The 16,815-nt window shown below is 44.6% G+C and overlaps 1 protein-coding gene across 2 annotated transcripts in view; it reads left to right on the forward strand.

Moving 5' to 3' along the window:
* Nucleotides 1-16,815, forward strand: part of LOC124789582 (ABC transporter G family member 23-like) — a 515,640-nt gene that overhangs the window by 349,014 nt on the left and 149,811 nt on the right. Inside the window, exon 4 of one of the 2 annotated variants that reach the window (XM_047256987.1) lies at nt 14,551-14,668. In XM_047256987.1, coding sequence (XP_047112943.1) covers nt 14,551-14,668 — 118 coding nt within the window. The remainder of the gene's footprint in view (nt 1-14,550; nt 14,669-16,815) is intronic. The other variant, XM_047256988.1, reaches the window with a different exon arrangement.

The raw sequence follows: 16,815 nt of genomic DNA on the forward strand, positions 1-16,815 counted from the left end.
TTCATTTAAAATAAAAATCAAATACTGCGAAAGGCATCTTACTACGTCTTGGTTTTAAATTCGCTGGAGCGAATGTAGTACATTCGAGAACACACTTCTTAAGTGAAATCTGTTACAAAACACATGAAAAGTTAATGTAAACAAAGATCAAAGGGAGTAAAAAATAAGTTCGTAAGAATCCCAAAACACATTCACTCTATATATATTGTTTAGTGACTGAATACAAAATATGTTTCATATAGGGGACGATGAGGTAAAGGGGTCCTCTACGGAAAATTGAATGTTCACCAAACCTTAGTTATTGATGGAAGCTTTTGAATCTTCATATTAAGGGGCGACACCAAATATTTTAAGTAAAATGAAAATAATATAAACGAACCATATGCATTTCTCTGAAGACTTATGTAGTGACCACTTTTCCCTAGTTAACCCTATGGTCTGCTGTCCAGTGTAGTGGACTGCTTGCATTTTCAATTTCAGGACTAATTAAAAACTCCAAAGAAGCGACATTAACAGCTGTCCACTGTAGTGGACAACTACATCTTAGGTTCAAGGGGGTAATGCGGCCAGTGACATGGCAACAGAATCACTTATTTTCTAGGCATCTTGATGCCCTGGAATCTGAAGCAATACCAAGCGGCTGCAGTTGACTGTCTGCAACCTGGTTTTTTTTAGTAGGGCAAATGTAGCAGAACAAAGACGATTTTCAATAATATAAACTAATTAATTCAAATTCGTCACAAAGGAATAGAAAGACGGATGAAAGCTTTGTATATGAAAGGGTTTAGAAGGGAATGTTTTTGTAGCGTTATGCGTGATATATGGGAGTCACTAACTCTTACAGGGATAAACACCTTCCTCACTTTTCCCGACTGGTAAAGAAGCCGATTTTTCCGATCGGATGCCATGTCGGCATTTGTGGTTCACAGATGAAACTCTCAGACCGAAATAAATAACAAGGAACTGCATTTGTAGCCCAAAAGAAGTTTTTTAAACATTGATGTTGCAAAAGGTATTACTCTGCGAATAAGTGAGGTAACAAAAATAATATAAATCGGTTATCTTAGATCAGACGACAGAAAACGTTTTACTAAAAAATATCGGAACTAGATTCCTCTGTCGAACTCACTAACGAGAATGGTTTGACAATTTCTCGGCATGCAGCAGCACTGTTCCGGGCGAAATATATGAACTAGGCATTTTTCCCGCCACGACCGCTTTACCTTGCCGTACAAAGCCAGCTGAACTGACCATGTCTCTTTACATCACCATCCACATACAATAGGCAAAACAAAAACACCACATACTAACATTAATGCCCGAAATAGTGTTTGATGACTGGAAGAGCAATGAGAAAAGCAACTTGCAGGCTCGGATGGCTGAATAAAAATTGGATATTGATTCCCACGGGTCCTAAGGGATTTGTGAACTCGAACAAAGACCTAACGTTGACCACATTGCCGAGTAACGCGCCTAAAGAAATGTAATGTTCTCTAACTTGAAGAACCGAGTAATGTATAATTACGTAAATGCATCGCAAGCATGCGAGACTGTAACCATCTCACCATAATCTAGAACTAACTCGCTTCAGTGTTGCCATCTCAGTATCACAAGACAAGCATCTGAACTAAAAGATCGATACATCCTCACAGCAGCCAGCGGTAGAAGAGTGTCCAGTCGAAAGTGATCCTTTTTCTGCCGACCACGCTGCCCCGCGAACTGATTCTGCCGCCAAGGTTTCATATTGGCTGACTCACGAGAAAGCTCGGACGACTTGCTGAGACCTAGCTCGCGACTTCCTCCTAGCGATGTGTAGGGTGATTCCGACATGATGTTACAAACTTTCAGTGGTGGTGGAGAAAGGTAAATGCATCAATTTGAGGTAAGGGATCCTGGTCTGGGACCGACCGAGTCGAAAGTTATAAGCCTAATTCTGCTGTTACTTCGGACAGTGGAACACAGGTACCAGTACTGTTGTTGCTAAGATTGTAGGACAGGCGATCCCAAAGAGTTCGGAATAACAACTCAACTCATCCAATGCAGATGGTGTACTGTGTACTGACATGAGCAGACCTGGTTTACAATCTCTGTGCTGTAGTACACTGCAGTCTGTGTTTACAAGCTGATGTACTAACGTCGATGGACCCTAACCAAATTGGGTTGACCCTGTGACGGAACTTGCAGACATGATTTTCATGTACAGGCACGCAAATGGAAGCAGCAGAGAAGCGAGAAGTGTACAAGAACAAATGTTCACGTAAAAAGTATTCGGTTCACACCATGTTTCCAAGACTGTTCCAACGATGAAATGAAGCAGGGCAACTGTTTACACAGTATAATGACCGTGGACAGCGAACTGTACGCACACCAGACATGCCGATGCAGTGCTTGCTCGAGCGGGTGGGGCGTCTGCAATCAGCACGTAAATGCATCGCGAGCATGCGAGACTGTAATCATCTCACCATAATCCAGAAACAAGTTCCTTCAATGTGGCCATCTTGCACGTGAAGTGAATTTTTCGCAGAGTACTGTGTGGCGAGCAGTATGAGAAATGCCTACCATTCACAGAATGTGCGTTCTTCGATTCCTGGTGACTTTGGACCTTGTGTTCGGCCAATGGTTCTTGCTGCGTCTTATAGTCGATCCTCAGTTTCCTGAATAAGTATCTTTCACGGATGAAGCCTGTTTCACCAGAGACGGAATGCTGAATAGTGGCAAGGTCGATGACAATCTCAACGCTGTAATTATGGCCAGCCGTCAACACAGATTATCAGTCTATGTGTGGGCATGCGTAATCTTCATCCCTGCTTAAATGTCCAATTGTACGCAGTGTTTATCAGGGACATACCACTCAGGTTCCTGGAATACACCCGATTTGTTATTCGCCGACGGATGTGGTTCCAACATGATGCAGAACCATCTCACTGAGAGTTCGTGAACGCCTATATCAGACATTCCCCGAAAAGTGGGTAGGAAGAGGAGGTCCTGTTTCGTGGCCAGCACGTTTTCCTGATCTCACCCCATTCTTCTTCGTGCTGGTCCACGTAAAAATTCTTGCGTAAGAGGCGCCTGTAGAGACTGGGAAGAATTGTCGTTGCCTGCGACGCTGTTCAAACGGCACCCGGTATATTAGAACGGGTACGACAAAACTTTGTTCGTCGATGCCATACCTCAGTTAAAGCGGGGAGATACTATTCTCAACAACTGTTGTAAATGTAGCAACTTATGAAACTTGTCCAGGTAACTGGAATTCATTATTACTGTACTATAGACTTGGGATTTTCGCCCTCTCAGACATCAGGTTACGAGCGCCGTTACTAATCCATAAACAAGGGAAATTATCTGAGGGAATTGGAGAGTATTCAGTGGGAATTCTGTACGTCGGTAATCAGGGTTCGGAAGTTGGGGCCCTTAGCTTGAGCACTACGGATTTTCGTTTATATCATTCTAGTCGTCGTTTCCGGACTAGGCTATGTTATCTCAGATTGATAGATTTGCCCTTCTCCATCATCTCTGAAGGTTTTTAACAGCAGGGAATCACTTAGTACTACTCCAGCAGACAGCTAGATGACTACAGATTGTTTGAGAGAGACTATTGCAGCACGCATGAACAGCCACCATGAAATATGTCGAACAGCAAACGACTTTTACAATACATCAGGCCTAACAAAACTCTACCATCTAGTGAGCAAGATGTATGAGACAGGCGAAATACCCTCAGACTTCAAGAAGAATATAATAATCCCAATCCCAAAGAAAGCAGGTGTTGACAGATGTGAAAATTACCGAACTATCAGTTTAATAAGCCACGGCTGCAAAATACTAACACGAATTCTTTACAGACGAATGGAAAAACTGGTAGAAGCCGACCTCGGCGAAGATCAGTTTGGATTCCGCAGAAATGTTGGAACACGTGAGGCAATACTGATCCTACGACTTATCTTAGAAAATACACTCCTGGAAATTGAAATAAGAACACCGTGAATTCATTGTCCCAGGAAGGGGAAACTTTATTGACACATTCCTGGGGTCAGATACATCACATGATCACACTGACAGAACCACAGGCACATAGACACAGGCAACAGAGCATGCACAATGTCGGCACTAGTACAGTGTATATCCACCTTTCGCAGCAATGCAGGCTGCTATTCTCCCATGGAGACGATCGTAGAGATGCTGGATGTCGTCCTGTGGAACGGCTTGCCATGCCATTTCCACCTGGCGCCTCAGTTGGACCAGCGTTCGTGCTGGACGTGCAGACCGCGTGAGACGACGCTTCATCCAGTCCCAAACATGCTCAATGGGGGACAGATCCGGAGATATTGCTGGCCAGGGTAGTTGACTTACACCTTCTAGAGCACGTTGGGTGGCACGGGATACATGCGGACGTGCATTGTCCTGTTGGAACAGCAAGTTCCCTTGCCGGTCTAGGAATGGTAGAACTATGGGTTCGATGACGGTTTGGATGTACCGTGCACTATTCAGTGTCCCCTCGACGATCACCAGTGGTGTACGGCCAGTGTAGGAGATCGCTCCCCACACCATGATGCCGGGTGTTGGCCCTGTGTGCCTCGGTCGTATGCAGTCCTGATTGTGGCGCTCACCTGCACGGCGCCAAACACGCATACGACCATCATTGGCACCAAGGCAGAAGCGACTCTCATCGCTGAAGACGACACGTCTCCATTCGTCCCTCCATTCACGCCTGTCGTGACACCACTGGAGGCGGGCTGCACGATGTTGGGGCGTGAGCGGAAGACGGCCTAACGGTGTGCGGGACCGTAGCCCAGCTTCATGGAGACGGTTGCGAATGGTCCTCGCCGATACCCCAGGAGCAACAGTGTCCCTAATTTGCTGGGAAGTGGCGGTGCGGTCCCCTACGGCACTGCGTAGGATCCTACGGTCTTGGCGTGCATCCGTGCGTCGCTGCGGTCCGGTCCCAGGTCGACGGGCACGTGCGCCTTCCGCTGACCACTGGTGACAACATCGATGTACTGTGGAGACCTCACGCCCCACGTGTTGAGCAATTCGGCGGTACGTCCACCCGGCCTCCCGCATGCCCACTATACGCCCTCGCTCAAAGTCCGTCAACTGCACATACGGTTCACGTCCACGCTGTCGCGGCATGCTACCAGTGTTAAAGACTGCGATGGAGCTCCGTATGCCACGGCAAACTGGCTGACACTGACGGCGGCGGTGCACAAATGCTGCGCAGCTAGCGCCATTCGACGGCCAACACCGCGGTTCCTGGTGTGTCCGCTGTGCCGTGCGTGTGATCATTGCTTGTACAGCCCTCTCGCAGTGTCCGGAGCAAGTATGGTGGGTCTGACACACCGGTGTCAATGTGTTCTTTTTTCCATTTCCAGGACTGTAGATTAAGGAAAGGCAAGCCTACATTTCTAGCATTTGTAAACTTAGAGAAAGCTTTTGACAATGTTGACTGGAATACTCTCTTTCAAATTCTAAAGGTGGCAGGGGTAAAACACAGGGAGCGAAAGGCGATTTACAATTTGTACAGAAACCAGATGGTAGTTATAAGAGTCGAGGGGCATGAAAGGGAAGCAGCGGTTCGGAAGGGAGTGAGACATGGTTGTAGCCTCTCCCCGATGTTATTTAATCTGTATATTGAGCAAGCAGTAAAGGAAACAAAAGAAAAATTCGGAGTAGGTATTAAAATCCGTGGAGAAGAGATAAAAACTATGAGGTTCGCCGATGACATTGTAATTCTGTCAGAGACAGCAAAGGACTTGGAAAAGCAGTTGAACGGAATGGACAGTGTCTTGAAAGGAGGATATATGATGAACATCAACAAAAGCAAAACGAGGATAATGGAATGTAGTCGAATTAAGTCGGGTGATGCTGAGGGAATTAGATTAGGAAATGAGACACTTAAAGTAGTAAATGACTTTCGCTATTTGGGGAGCAAAATAACTGACGATGGTCGAAGTAGAGAGGATATAATATGTAGACTGGCAATGGCAAGGAAGGCGTTTTGAGGAAGAGGAATTTGTTAACATCGAGTATAGATTTAGGTGTCAGGAAGTCGTTTCTGAAGTGTAGCCATGTATGGAAGTGAAACGTGGACGATGAATAGTTTAGACAAGAGGAGAATAGAAGCTTTTGAAATGTGGTGCTACAGAAGAATGCTGAAGATTAGATGGGTAGATCATATGACTAATGAGGAGGTGTTGAATCGAATTGGAGAGAAGAGAAATTTGTGGCACAACTTGACTAGAAGAAGGGGTAGGTTGGTGGGGCATATTCTGAGACATCAAGGGATCACCAATTTAGTATTGCGAGGGCAGCGTGGAGGGTAAAAATCGTAGAGGGAGACCAAGAGATGAATACACTAAACAGATTCAGAAGGATGTAGGTTGCAGTAGGTACTGGGAAATGAAGAAGAGCATGGAGAGCTGCATCAAACCAGTCTCTGGACTGAAGACCACCACCACCACAACAACAACAACAACATCGCACTGTGTGTTTCCATTTGCCCCGTCGCTGTTTTAATATTAATATTACTCTCTCTTCACTTAAAGGTACTTAATTGTTTGTGTGACAGTACATAGCATGAACTGCCATTGTATGTTAGTTGGACTGATCCGTGCTTTGATCTCTAATAGCCGGCTTCCTTGGCCGAGCGGTTCTAGGCGCTTGAGTCCGGAACCGAACTGCTACTATGGTCGCAGGTTCGAATCCTGACTCGGACATGGATGTGTGTGATGTCCTTAGGTGAGTTAGGTTTAAGTAGTTCTAAGTCTATGGGACTGATGAACTCAGATGTTAAGTACTATAATGCTTAGAGCCATTTGAATTTGATCTGTAATAATTAGAAAATATTTAATATTAAAACTGCAACTTAACCCTTTCAGACCCGAAATTTTTCTGGAGGAAGAAAAATTTTTCTTAATGTGGTAGTGGTCTTAGGAGATTTTTTTAATGATTTTAGGAGCAAGATTTATACAAAAATATGCACCCGTTTCCAAAACGTACTTTGTTCACTTGGCTTCACTTTAGGTACTAAAATAACTAATTATGAAATATTCTCTATTCTAATAAATAGTAAAATGATCATTCAATAATTTCCATGCAAAATAACAACAACAACATTCAATTATACTTTGAAATATAACGAACCGTGTATTCTGGTGGTCACGAGTTGCTGCGCACTGTTACATTGACTTCCTGATATTTTTATAGTGATGCCCAACGGTTGGCAGCACTTGCGAGTGATGAAAAGGTTGAACATTTACAAGTGTGTAGCTCAGGTTTGTTGCAGCTAACAGACTGTAAAAGTTAATGTACACAATTGTAGCCAGAGGGTCTGAAAGGGTTAAGAGTTTAAACAATTCGACTCAAAAGATCATTGCAATGATGAGTAAAGAAGCACGATGATCATGAAAAATTGAGAGGTAGCCATTACCTGTCAGTAGTCTGTTAGTTCTGTTTGGAGGCGTCTCGCATCTTACATAAGGGAGAGAACTTGGAACTCATTTCAATAATTTGCTGCAGTAGCCACGTTTTAGATGCTGTTGCGTCAGATATGCAGTATCATTTCCGGCGGCGACAGGTTTTCTGAGTCATGCGCCACTGTGCTGCCTAAGGCGGGAGCGAGTTGCGACAGTGTTATGATCACATTCAGAGTTGTTAGGAGTTCCCAAGCTATTACTCGAAACGCTTTTTCCATAGCAAAAAAAAAGTAATTACGGAAAATCTAATCTGTAAAAACGACGGTAATATACATCTTGCCTTGGCTCTTTAACCTACTGGATTTAAAAAGTATCATTATTTGCTATTTTTCTATAGTTTACACCCTGGCACAGAGACAGCATTGATTTCCATGAATTGTTTTAGTTGTGTTGACACGAGTTTCGCATACAAATCGACCTGATCTGCGACAAATTCTTGTTGCCGCGGCTTCTTAAAGTGGTTGTACTGAATGTTTTTTTTTCTAGCAAATGGATGTTCTGACTGATTTATCGCTAATAAATCCGTTCATAGCAAGTGGCGAACTATAAGGACGCCTTCATTTCCAACAGTTAAAAATGGCCGGTGGCGATAGAACGTCGCCACACTTTTTTCGAGGATACCCACGTAAAGGGCGTCGCAGAACTACTGTTACATCTACACATACAATCAAATTCCGCACTCATCTTATTGTGTTTGCCGGAGACTGCTTCTGAAACCACAGTCTCTCCGCCTCTTTTCGAATTGCGAGTGGAACATGAGGAAAACCTGTCTCTAGGCTTTCGTATGAGCTCTGATTTCTCTGAGTTTCCCAGCATTATCATCTCACGATTTATGTATGATGTAACGAGTGTAAGTGCAAATATTTCTATTAGTGGTTGAGTACGGCGTACTGAACAACATTCCATCAGTATTTACGTCATTTGCAGACAAATAATTATAGCTATTCCAAGTCGTAAATTTTTAGGTTGGTTAGTACCTCCAAGTAGATACGGCAAGAGCAAGCCATTAACGCTCATTTCCCCTGCGCAGCACATCAGGTGTTGAACTGTGAAAGTGTGAACGCAAAAGGGTAATTCTGTTCTTATAGGCGTAGTCCATTTAGCAATTAAATTACAACCATACAGAAAACATCAGGTCATAAAGTTTGTCACGTTTTTGTGAGAAAACTGTTTAACGCAGAGAAAAAAACCAAGACACTGATTTGTGTACACATTAAAGTACCACACATAAAAATAGCTGCATTTATGCCTGTATAGACGACGCAAAGTCATATTTTGCTAGACTCTTCTTAGAACACTGAGCGAGATGGCGCAGTGATTAGCACACTGGACCCATATTCGCGGGACCGACGATTCAAAACCCTGTCCGTCCACCCAGGTTTTCTGTGGTTTCACTAAATCGCTTAACACAAATTCCTGGATGTTTGCCTTGATAAGACCTGGCTTTCCCCACTATTCCTCAAGTCGAATGTGCTGTCAGTGTCTACCCATGTTATCGTCGAGCATAAGTTGCATCATAATCTTCCATTTTCCCTCCATACTGAAACACTTTGCTTTTAATACAGTTAGTTTTATGTGGTCGTTCGAATATACAGGGTACCCAAAAGTCCGTTACATTTAAAAATACTATACTTCACGCAATAATGTAAATAGACAGGTAAAAATTGACACACACGCTTGAAATGACATGGGGTTTTATTGAACTCAAAAAAAGTACACAAAATGACCGACAGATGGCGCTTCATGTGGTATAAAGGCAATAATTAGCATAACAAGTGAAACTTCCTGGCAGATTAAAACTGTGTGCTGGACCGAGATCTTTGCCTTTCGCGGGCAAGTCATCTACCAACTGAGCTACCTAAGCACGACTCATGCCCCGTCCTCACAGCTTTACTTCTGCCAGTACCTCGTCCCCTACTTTTCAAACTTTACAGAAGCTCTCCTGCGAATGGTTCATGCATAAAAGTCGCACCTTCCAGCAGGTATTTATCAGCGGCGTCGCTGACGTGTTGCTGTCCAGAGCTATCTGTTTGTGCACTCGTTTCTAATTTCAATAAAACCCTATGTCATGTCAGGCATATTTTTCAATTTTTACATCCCTACCTACATTATTCCGTGAATTCGTTCACTTTCAAATGTTAACGGACTTTTGGGTCGTCCTACAGGACGTTCAGAGAGCTTATTCAAAAACGTTCTATGGCTGCATAAAAAATTTCAGTTTTCTTGCCGCAGCAAATCTGAGTAAAGTCTCAACCTTTCAGCGGAATCCTCCGTCGTCTCCCTCCCTATCCAGTTAAGTAACACACTGAAATATCTTGGACTAACGCTGACCGGCAACTAATGTGGAAATCTTACCCACTAACCATCCAACAGCCTAAAACTATTAACAGACCGAACTTGGTGTTACACTCTTCCACTATTCTCCACACTTACCAAACCCTAATCCGACCCATTCTACGCTATGCAAATGTTGCATGGATCTCCAACCCAACAAAGTTCTATAGCTCCCTCCAAATCCTCAAACATAGTGCACTCTGTCTCGCTTTCTGCGTCCATTTGCCTTCCCCCAAACGGATCCTCTACCTTATTATCAAATTCCCACCCTTCCTCATCCACATTGAGCATCTCTGCACCTCCTTTACTATCTACAAGCTAGATTTCAATAATCCCATTGTCTCGCCTCTGATCATCACCCTCGTATGCTACTGCGCCTTTGCAAACACATCCATCTATCCCTACACCCACAAACACTCCATATCCTGTCTAACACAACTTCAACCAACTATTTCTTCCACAAAAATGGAAATGAGCGTTTGGCGTCATTGGCCGGGAGGCCCCTCGCGGGGCAGGTCCGGCCGCCATATCGCAGGTCTTATTACATTCGGCGCCACATTGGGCGACCTGCACGCCGGATGGGGATGAAATGATGATGAACACAACACAACACCCAGTCCCTGAGCGGAGAAAATCTCCGACCCAGCCGGGAATCGAACCCGGGCCCAGAGGACGGCAATCCGTCACGCTGACCACTCAGCTACTGGGGCGGACATTTCTTCCACACAATGAGATCCACTCCAATATACATCCAACCTAGCAACTTTAACCCTTCCCCACTCCACATCAGGGCCACTCTCACCTTTTCCCTCTGAGCCCCCCCCCCCCCCCTTATCCCTTTACTCTTTTCTCATGACAGTTTACTTTCATTTGTCTTCTGAAGTCCGACTGATGAACAGGCGTTGGATGTGCTGCAGTGATTCCCTATTCTTTAGCACAGTTTCGCCTCTGTAAAAAACAGTGATATATGTGTGGCTCTCACTAAAGTCAGCATTATAATCAGTTTCACCTTTGCTAAGTAGTGAGTAAACATTACACTACTCATTATTAAACCTAGTTTTCAATTTAAGCTTTTTTGGCACTGACACTTCATCAGTTTAGCCGTCTGACGACATTTTAAAAAGTGCTTTATTAACTGTAAAACGCACAATCAATTGATTCGAACTACCTGCTCGCTAATGAATGCGAATAACCTCGTTGCAACAGCTTCTGAGGGTGAGTTTGCTAACGTAACTCTCTTCAGATTAAACGCTGACTTCCATGAGGCGTCGTGCGGATGCCGTATTGAGGGAAATGTGTTCAGTACACGTTTTGCCGGCTTTCCAGACCTTGGAGCCGCTACTTCTCATTCCTCAAGTGGCATCACGAGGCTGAACGCACACCGTGCTAGTCCTACCAGCAAGGAAAAATCCATGACAGTAATGGGAGTCGGACCTGGGTCCTCCTCATGGCAGCCATCTACGCTGACCATTCGGTTATGGAGGCGGACGAACTGGTATCCGTTTTAGTATAACAGGAATATTTACATATTCCAACAAGGTTCAATCAGCAGTCGGGTTTTGAATGTTAAAATCGGCTCAGTCCCGTTTAGTTCACCATGCCTGGAAGTCCTACTGACGACGTACAAGGTGTGTTCAAAACATTAGCCGAAAGCTATTTTAATAATATTTTTATTCAGTTCACTGATGTTTGGTCACATTCTCAAGTCACACTTGTCACAGAGTTATTTACACTTCAACAGGCAATTCAGTAAAGTTCCTTTTCAAGTATTCTACGGTGTATGTGGTGCAATCATCTTAAAGTTATGAATGCAGTCGAGAGGGATTTCTTCCATGACTGATTCCAACTTTAAAAACAAAGAAAGTACGGTAATACTATAGTGTGCGTCAACGAAGGAAGGGAGAAAGGGCAAAGAAGATTACATTTTAACGTCCCTTCGACAGCTTGTGATTAGAGGCGAACCACAAGTTCGATTAACAATACTATGGAGGAGGAATTCGGCCGTACCTTTCTCAAAGGAAACGTCCCTGCGCCTGGAGCGATTTAGGGAAATCACGGAAAAACTAAATCTGAATGGCTTGACTGATTTGAACCGTCCTCCTCCCTAATGCGAGCGCAATCTGAGTTTTAAAGTGTTCTTGCTTTCTTGCATCCATGTCCTTCGCCGGCAGCCAATGATATTTAGTATATTTGCAGCACCTGGCCTTGAGTAATTCTGGATGCCCCTTCACGTTTCCCTATCACGGTCTCTCTCTCTCTCTCTCTCTCTCTCTCTCTCTCTCTCTCTCACACACACACACACACACACACACACACACACACACACACACACACACTTGCATTCACACGCTCTATCAATTTTTTTTCTCTCTCTCTTTGCGAAAGGCATCCTCTAGCGAGGACCAACGTCCAACGTTTATTGCAACTCGACTCGATCAATGTTCAATTTATTGGCTAAAATTTCGCCACTCGAACAAACTGGTGTTTCAACTTCTACTTCTTCTTCGACAGACAACGGTTGGCACGCAATCTTTTGTGAAGATGAGCGTCGACAGTTGTGCCCGAAGGCCTTCATGGCTGTTGGAAGTGGCATTGTTATGATAACTGGCGCCCAGGCTAAAACTTGACACAGCATACCGCCCCCTCGCCCCGAGTGACCTCACCCCACTTTTTTTGGTTAATTCTCACTTCATCGTTCCTCTCAAACCTCTCGCTAGTTTCCTTTATTTGAATGCTTTAGTAATACAAGAGACTCTCCGCCTGGGTAGCTGCACGGTATGCTTCCCGAGGAGGAAGGCGTGCCGGTCCCCGGCGGATTAGTGTCGAGGTCCGGTGTGCTGGCCAGCTTGTGGATGGTTTTATAGGCGGTTTTCCATCTACCTCGGCGAATGTTGGCTGGTTCCCCTTATTCCGCCTCAGTTACACTATGTCGGCGATTGCTGCGCAAACACTGTCTCCACGTATGCGTACACCGTAATTACTCTACCACGCAGACATATAGGGTTACACTCGTCTGGTATGAGATTCCCTTCCCGCGGGTGGCTGGGGGGGGGGGGGGGGGGGGGGGGCTGTGTGGCACTGGGGACCTAACCACACAGTAACCCCTGTGTTCGATGTGGGGCGGCGGTGGGGTGGATGGTCTGCTGTGGCCTGTTGCAGGGTTTTGAGCAATGAGGGCTAGGGCGGGACGAAGCCCCTCCGTCGTTTCTAGTTTCCCGTTTTAATACACAATACAAGAGGCTACTTTCGGCAAGAGTAGTTTTAAGTCTAGAACAAAAATTAAAACAAAAATATACCTTTTTTTTGAAATTTAAAATAGATGGAAGCGATTTACCTACTTTCTGTAACAGAGAAGCTCCTCAGATCGCCGTGTTCACTGAAAATACTGAAATAAAAATAAAAATAATTTAACTTTTAATTATTTTTGACGTAATCAGAATATTCTTTTAGTGCTTCTGATGTCCGCCCCCGATAGCTGTGAGGTCAGAGCAACAGAATGTCAATCCGAAGGGCCGGGTTCGATTCCGAGCTGAGTCGGAGATTTTCTCCGCTCATGGACTGGGTGTTGTGTTGTCCTAATCATCATCATCATTTTATCCCCATTGACGCGCAAGTCGCCGAAATGGCGTCAAATCGAAAGACTTGCGCCCGGCGAACGGTCTACGCGACGGGAGCCCCTAGTCACATGACATTTGTTTTAGTGTCATTCTGTCAAATTTTCATTTTTATGACTCGTCTATTTCTGTATAAAGCATAGCAAGTTTATTGAACTAAGTCTGTCACATAGACGCTCTTAAATTCAAAAGTATGAGCGTAAGTACCTCTCGCAACTGGCGATACATACAAAAATGTTCAAATGTGTGTGGAATCTTATGGGACTTAACTGCTAAGGTCATCAGTCCCTAAGCTTACCCACAACTTAACCTAAATTATCCTAAGGACAAACACACACACCCATGCCCTAGGGAGGACTCGAACCTCCGCGATCCATTCAGTAACTAAAAGTCTTAAACTGGCAGAAGATTGAAGACAAACTATCTCGCAAAAGGCTATTTACAAAGTTTCAAGAAGTAGTAGTAATGGATGAATCTAAAAATATACTTCAACCCCCTACTTATCAGTGCGGTAGCCTCCTCATAAACAAGGTTAGACTATTGCAGCAAGCACAGTCTCTTTTACAAGTAATCATGTTTCCCGCTCCATATGCTAATGAAACGAGAGGAAACCATAATACACGGTACACTGGCAAGTTTCCCCTGACATGCACTTCACAATGGATTGCAGAGGACAGACGTCCAGGCTGTGATGCGTGCGGGTACAGTGCTAGCGACGGCACGTAGATAGGGCGTCGTTGGCGCGTAAAAGAAATAGATTATTGCTCTAAACAGACCTCATTTGCTGTAAGAACTTAAAGTTATATTCGAAGTTTTATTATGAATTATTTCTGCCCTTTCCTTTACTTGTCTGTCTACAGCCGGCCGGAGTGGCCGTGCGGTTCTAGGCGCTGCAGTCTGGAGCCGAGCCACCGCTACGGTCGCAGGTTCGAATCCTGCCTCGGGCATGGATGTGTGTCATGTCCTTAGGTTAGTTAGATTTAATTATTTCTAAGTTCTAGGTGACCAATGACCTCAGAAGTTAAGTCGCATAGTGCTCAGAGCCGTTTTTTTGTCTGTCAACATTTTGCGCTACCGTTGGTGTGTACGCACAATAGTTAAGAATGTGGATGCGTGTTTCTGTTTTCCAGAAGGCTCCAAGATGCAGAACGCGGTGGTGGTGCGTGGAGCCTGCAAGCAATACGGTCGCGGCTCTCAGAGCCATCTGGTGTTGGACAACCTCAACATGACTGTAGCCGTCGGATCCATGTAAGTGGCGCCTTCCCTCTGAGTGTACGCAATTATTTTTCCAAGTTTATCTTGACTGCTGCACAGTTGTCTTCTTACAGACCTGACTACCATCGAGTTCGCCCAGAGATTCAGAGACATTGCAACAAGACGATAATTTGTCTCTATGAATGTTCAAATGATAAAGTATTCTTGGTCACACAGTCGCTAAAATCAGTAATGTAGCAAAATTACTACCAACAAATAGTCACTCGCATTCGGCTAGTGGTTTAAATACTCGCTCTCAACAACTCATAATCTTTATCATTATAAGACAGGGTGTTAAAAAAAAGAGGCGAATTGCTTGAGAGGTGATAGTACTCATCGAATCAAGAAAAATAAGTCCAATAAACATGGGTCTGGAAATGCATACCTTCTGCGATAAACGCGGGTTTTGCTGGAGGTGTTCAACGTGGCGTCCATTCATGACAATGCATCGTTCTGCCCTCTCGCTTAAGGAATGATGTACCATTTGAAATTTACCCGGTTGTTGTTGCACCTGTTGGCATACATTGAAGACCCTACCTTGTAGTGTCCGCACATTGTTGATTGGCTTGGTGTGGACCAATAACGAATCGCCAGGCTAAGATGTGTCCCCCACCCCCCAAAAAAAAAATCCAGCGCTCCCGAAATGTCTGCGTCACATGCTTGTGCACATTGTGACGAAAGTGTGCTGGTACGCCATCATGCATGAACCACGTTTGTATTCGTGGTAGCAAAGGCACAGCCACCAGGAAGGTAGACAATACTGTAATCAGAAAGTCCAGATAATGCACCTCAGTTAATCTTTGTGGTAGCACTTATGACCCTATTGATCTACCGCTAAGTATTGACTGGGAATCGGTGTTGATGCCATCTTTCCTGAATTGCTAGGGGGATTTACATCTGCCCGTATCTGCTGGTTATGGAAATTCACAACACCATCTCTTGTGAACCCTGCCTCATCGGTAAACAAAATCTTGGATGTGAACAGTGGATCTGCGGCACACTTCTGCAACAGCCATTGATAGAACCGCCGTCTGCCATGACGATCCTGTTACCTTAGGGCTTGAATGCGCTGTAGGTGATAGCTAAGAGAGTGAGAAACGCTTTCTGCTGCTGCCAGTGGTCGCACACTGGCCCCAGTGGTTTCTTCCACCAAACTTGGCACACGCTCCTCCATGTCAGGCGTGCGGATAGTGCGAGGCCTTCCACTGTCAATCTTCCAAGGTACAAGGGTCCCTGTGTCCCAGAGACGCTGGAAAAGTCTGTCAACCAGCTTAGCGGAGGGCACTCTGCGCTGTGGATATTTTTCACCATAGACGGCACGGGCTCGCAGGCTACGTCGATTTGCTAAACTGTATCAGAATATCATATCCGCCATTTCACTTGTCGAGTAATAGGCTTCCATTGTTAATAAATGAGGGAAGAGAGAAAATGCAAATGTAAATGTGCATGTACAAACATTTATAGTAAACACATAAGTGAATCCACGTTTGGAAGAAGGTAAAACACCATGATACACACACAGGGTTGACAGTACTGTACAATAAGGCACACAAACACGACGAAATCTAACGTAGCCGACGACACGAATGGAACCACCTTATGGTAGGCAGAGTACGTGGGTAAGATATCATAATACCCTGTCGACAGGTTTAACGGAGCGCCGACGACTGTGCTAATATCCGCATCCAAGCGTCCCGAAGCCGTTCCTGTAAAAATGTGTTTACTCGGAAAGTAAGTATTTCTGGACCCATGTTTATTGAACTTATTTCACTTGTTTCGATGAGCACTATCAGCCCTCAAAGTATTTGAACGCCCTCTATATCTTCCAAGATTCTACTGAACATTAACATAGTCTGATATTTCCTTTAGATAACTCTATATTTTCATGGTTCAAATGGTTCAAATAGCTCTGAGCACTAAGGGACTTAACATCTGAGGTCATTAGTCCCCTAGACTTAGAACTACTTAAACCTAACTAACATAAGGACATCACACAGATCCATGCCCGAGGCAGGATTCGAACCTGCGACCGTAGCAGCAGGGTGGTTCCGGACTGAAGCGCCTAGAACCGCTCGGTCACAAAAACCGGCTTTCATACTTCTGCCTAACTCCACGACAAAGCTAATACATAACATCAGAGG

The sequence above is a fragment of the Schistocerca piceifrons genome, chromosome 3 (assembly GCF_021461385.2).
Source record: "Schistocerca piceifrons isolate TAMUIC-IGC-003096 chromosome 3, iqSchPice1.1, whole genome shotgun sequence".
NCBI classification, from domain to species: Eukaryota; Metazoa; Arthropoda; class Insecta; order Orthoptera; family Acrididae; genus Schistocerca; species Schistocerca piceifrons.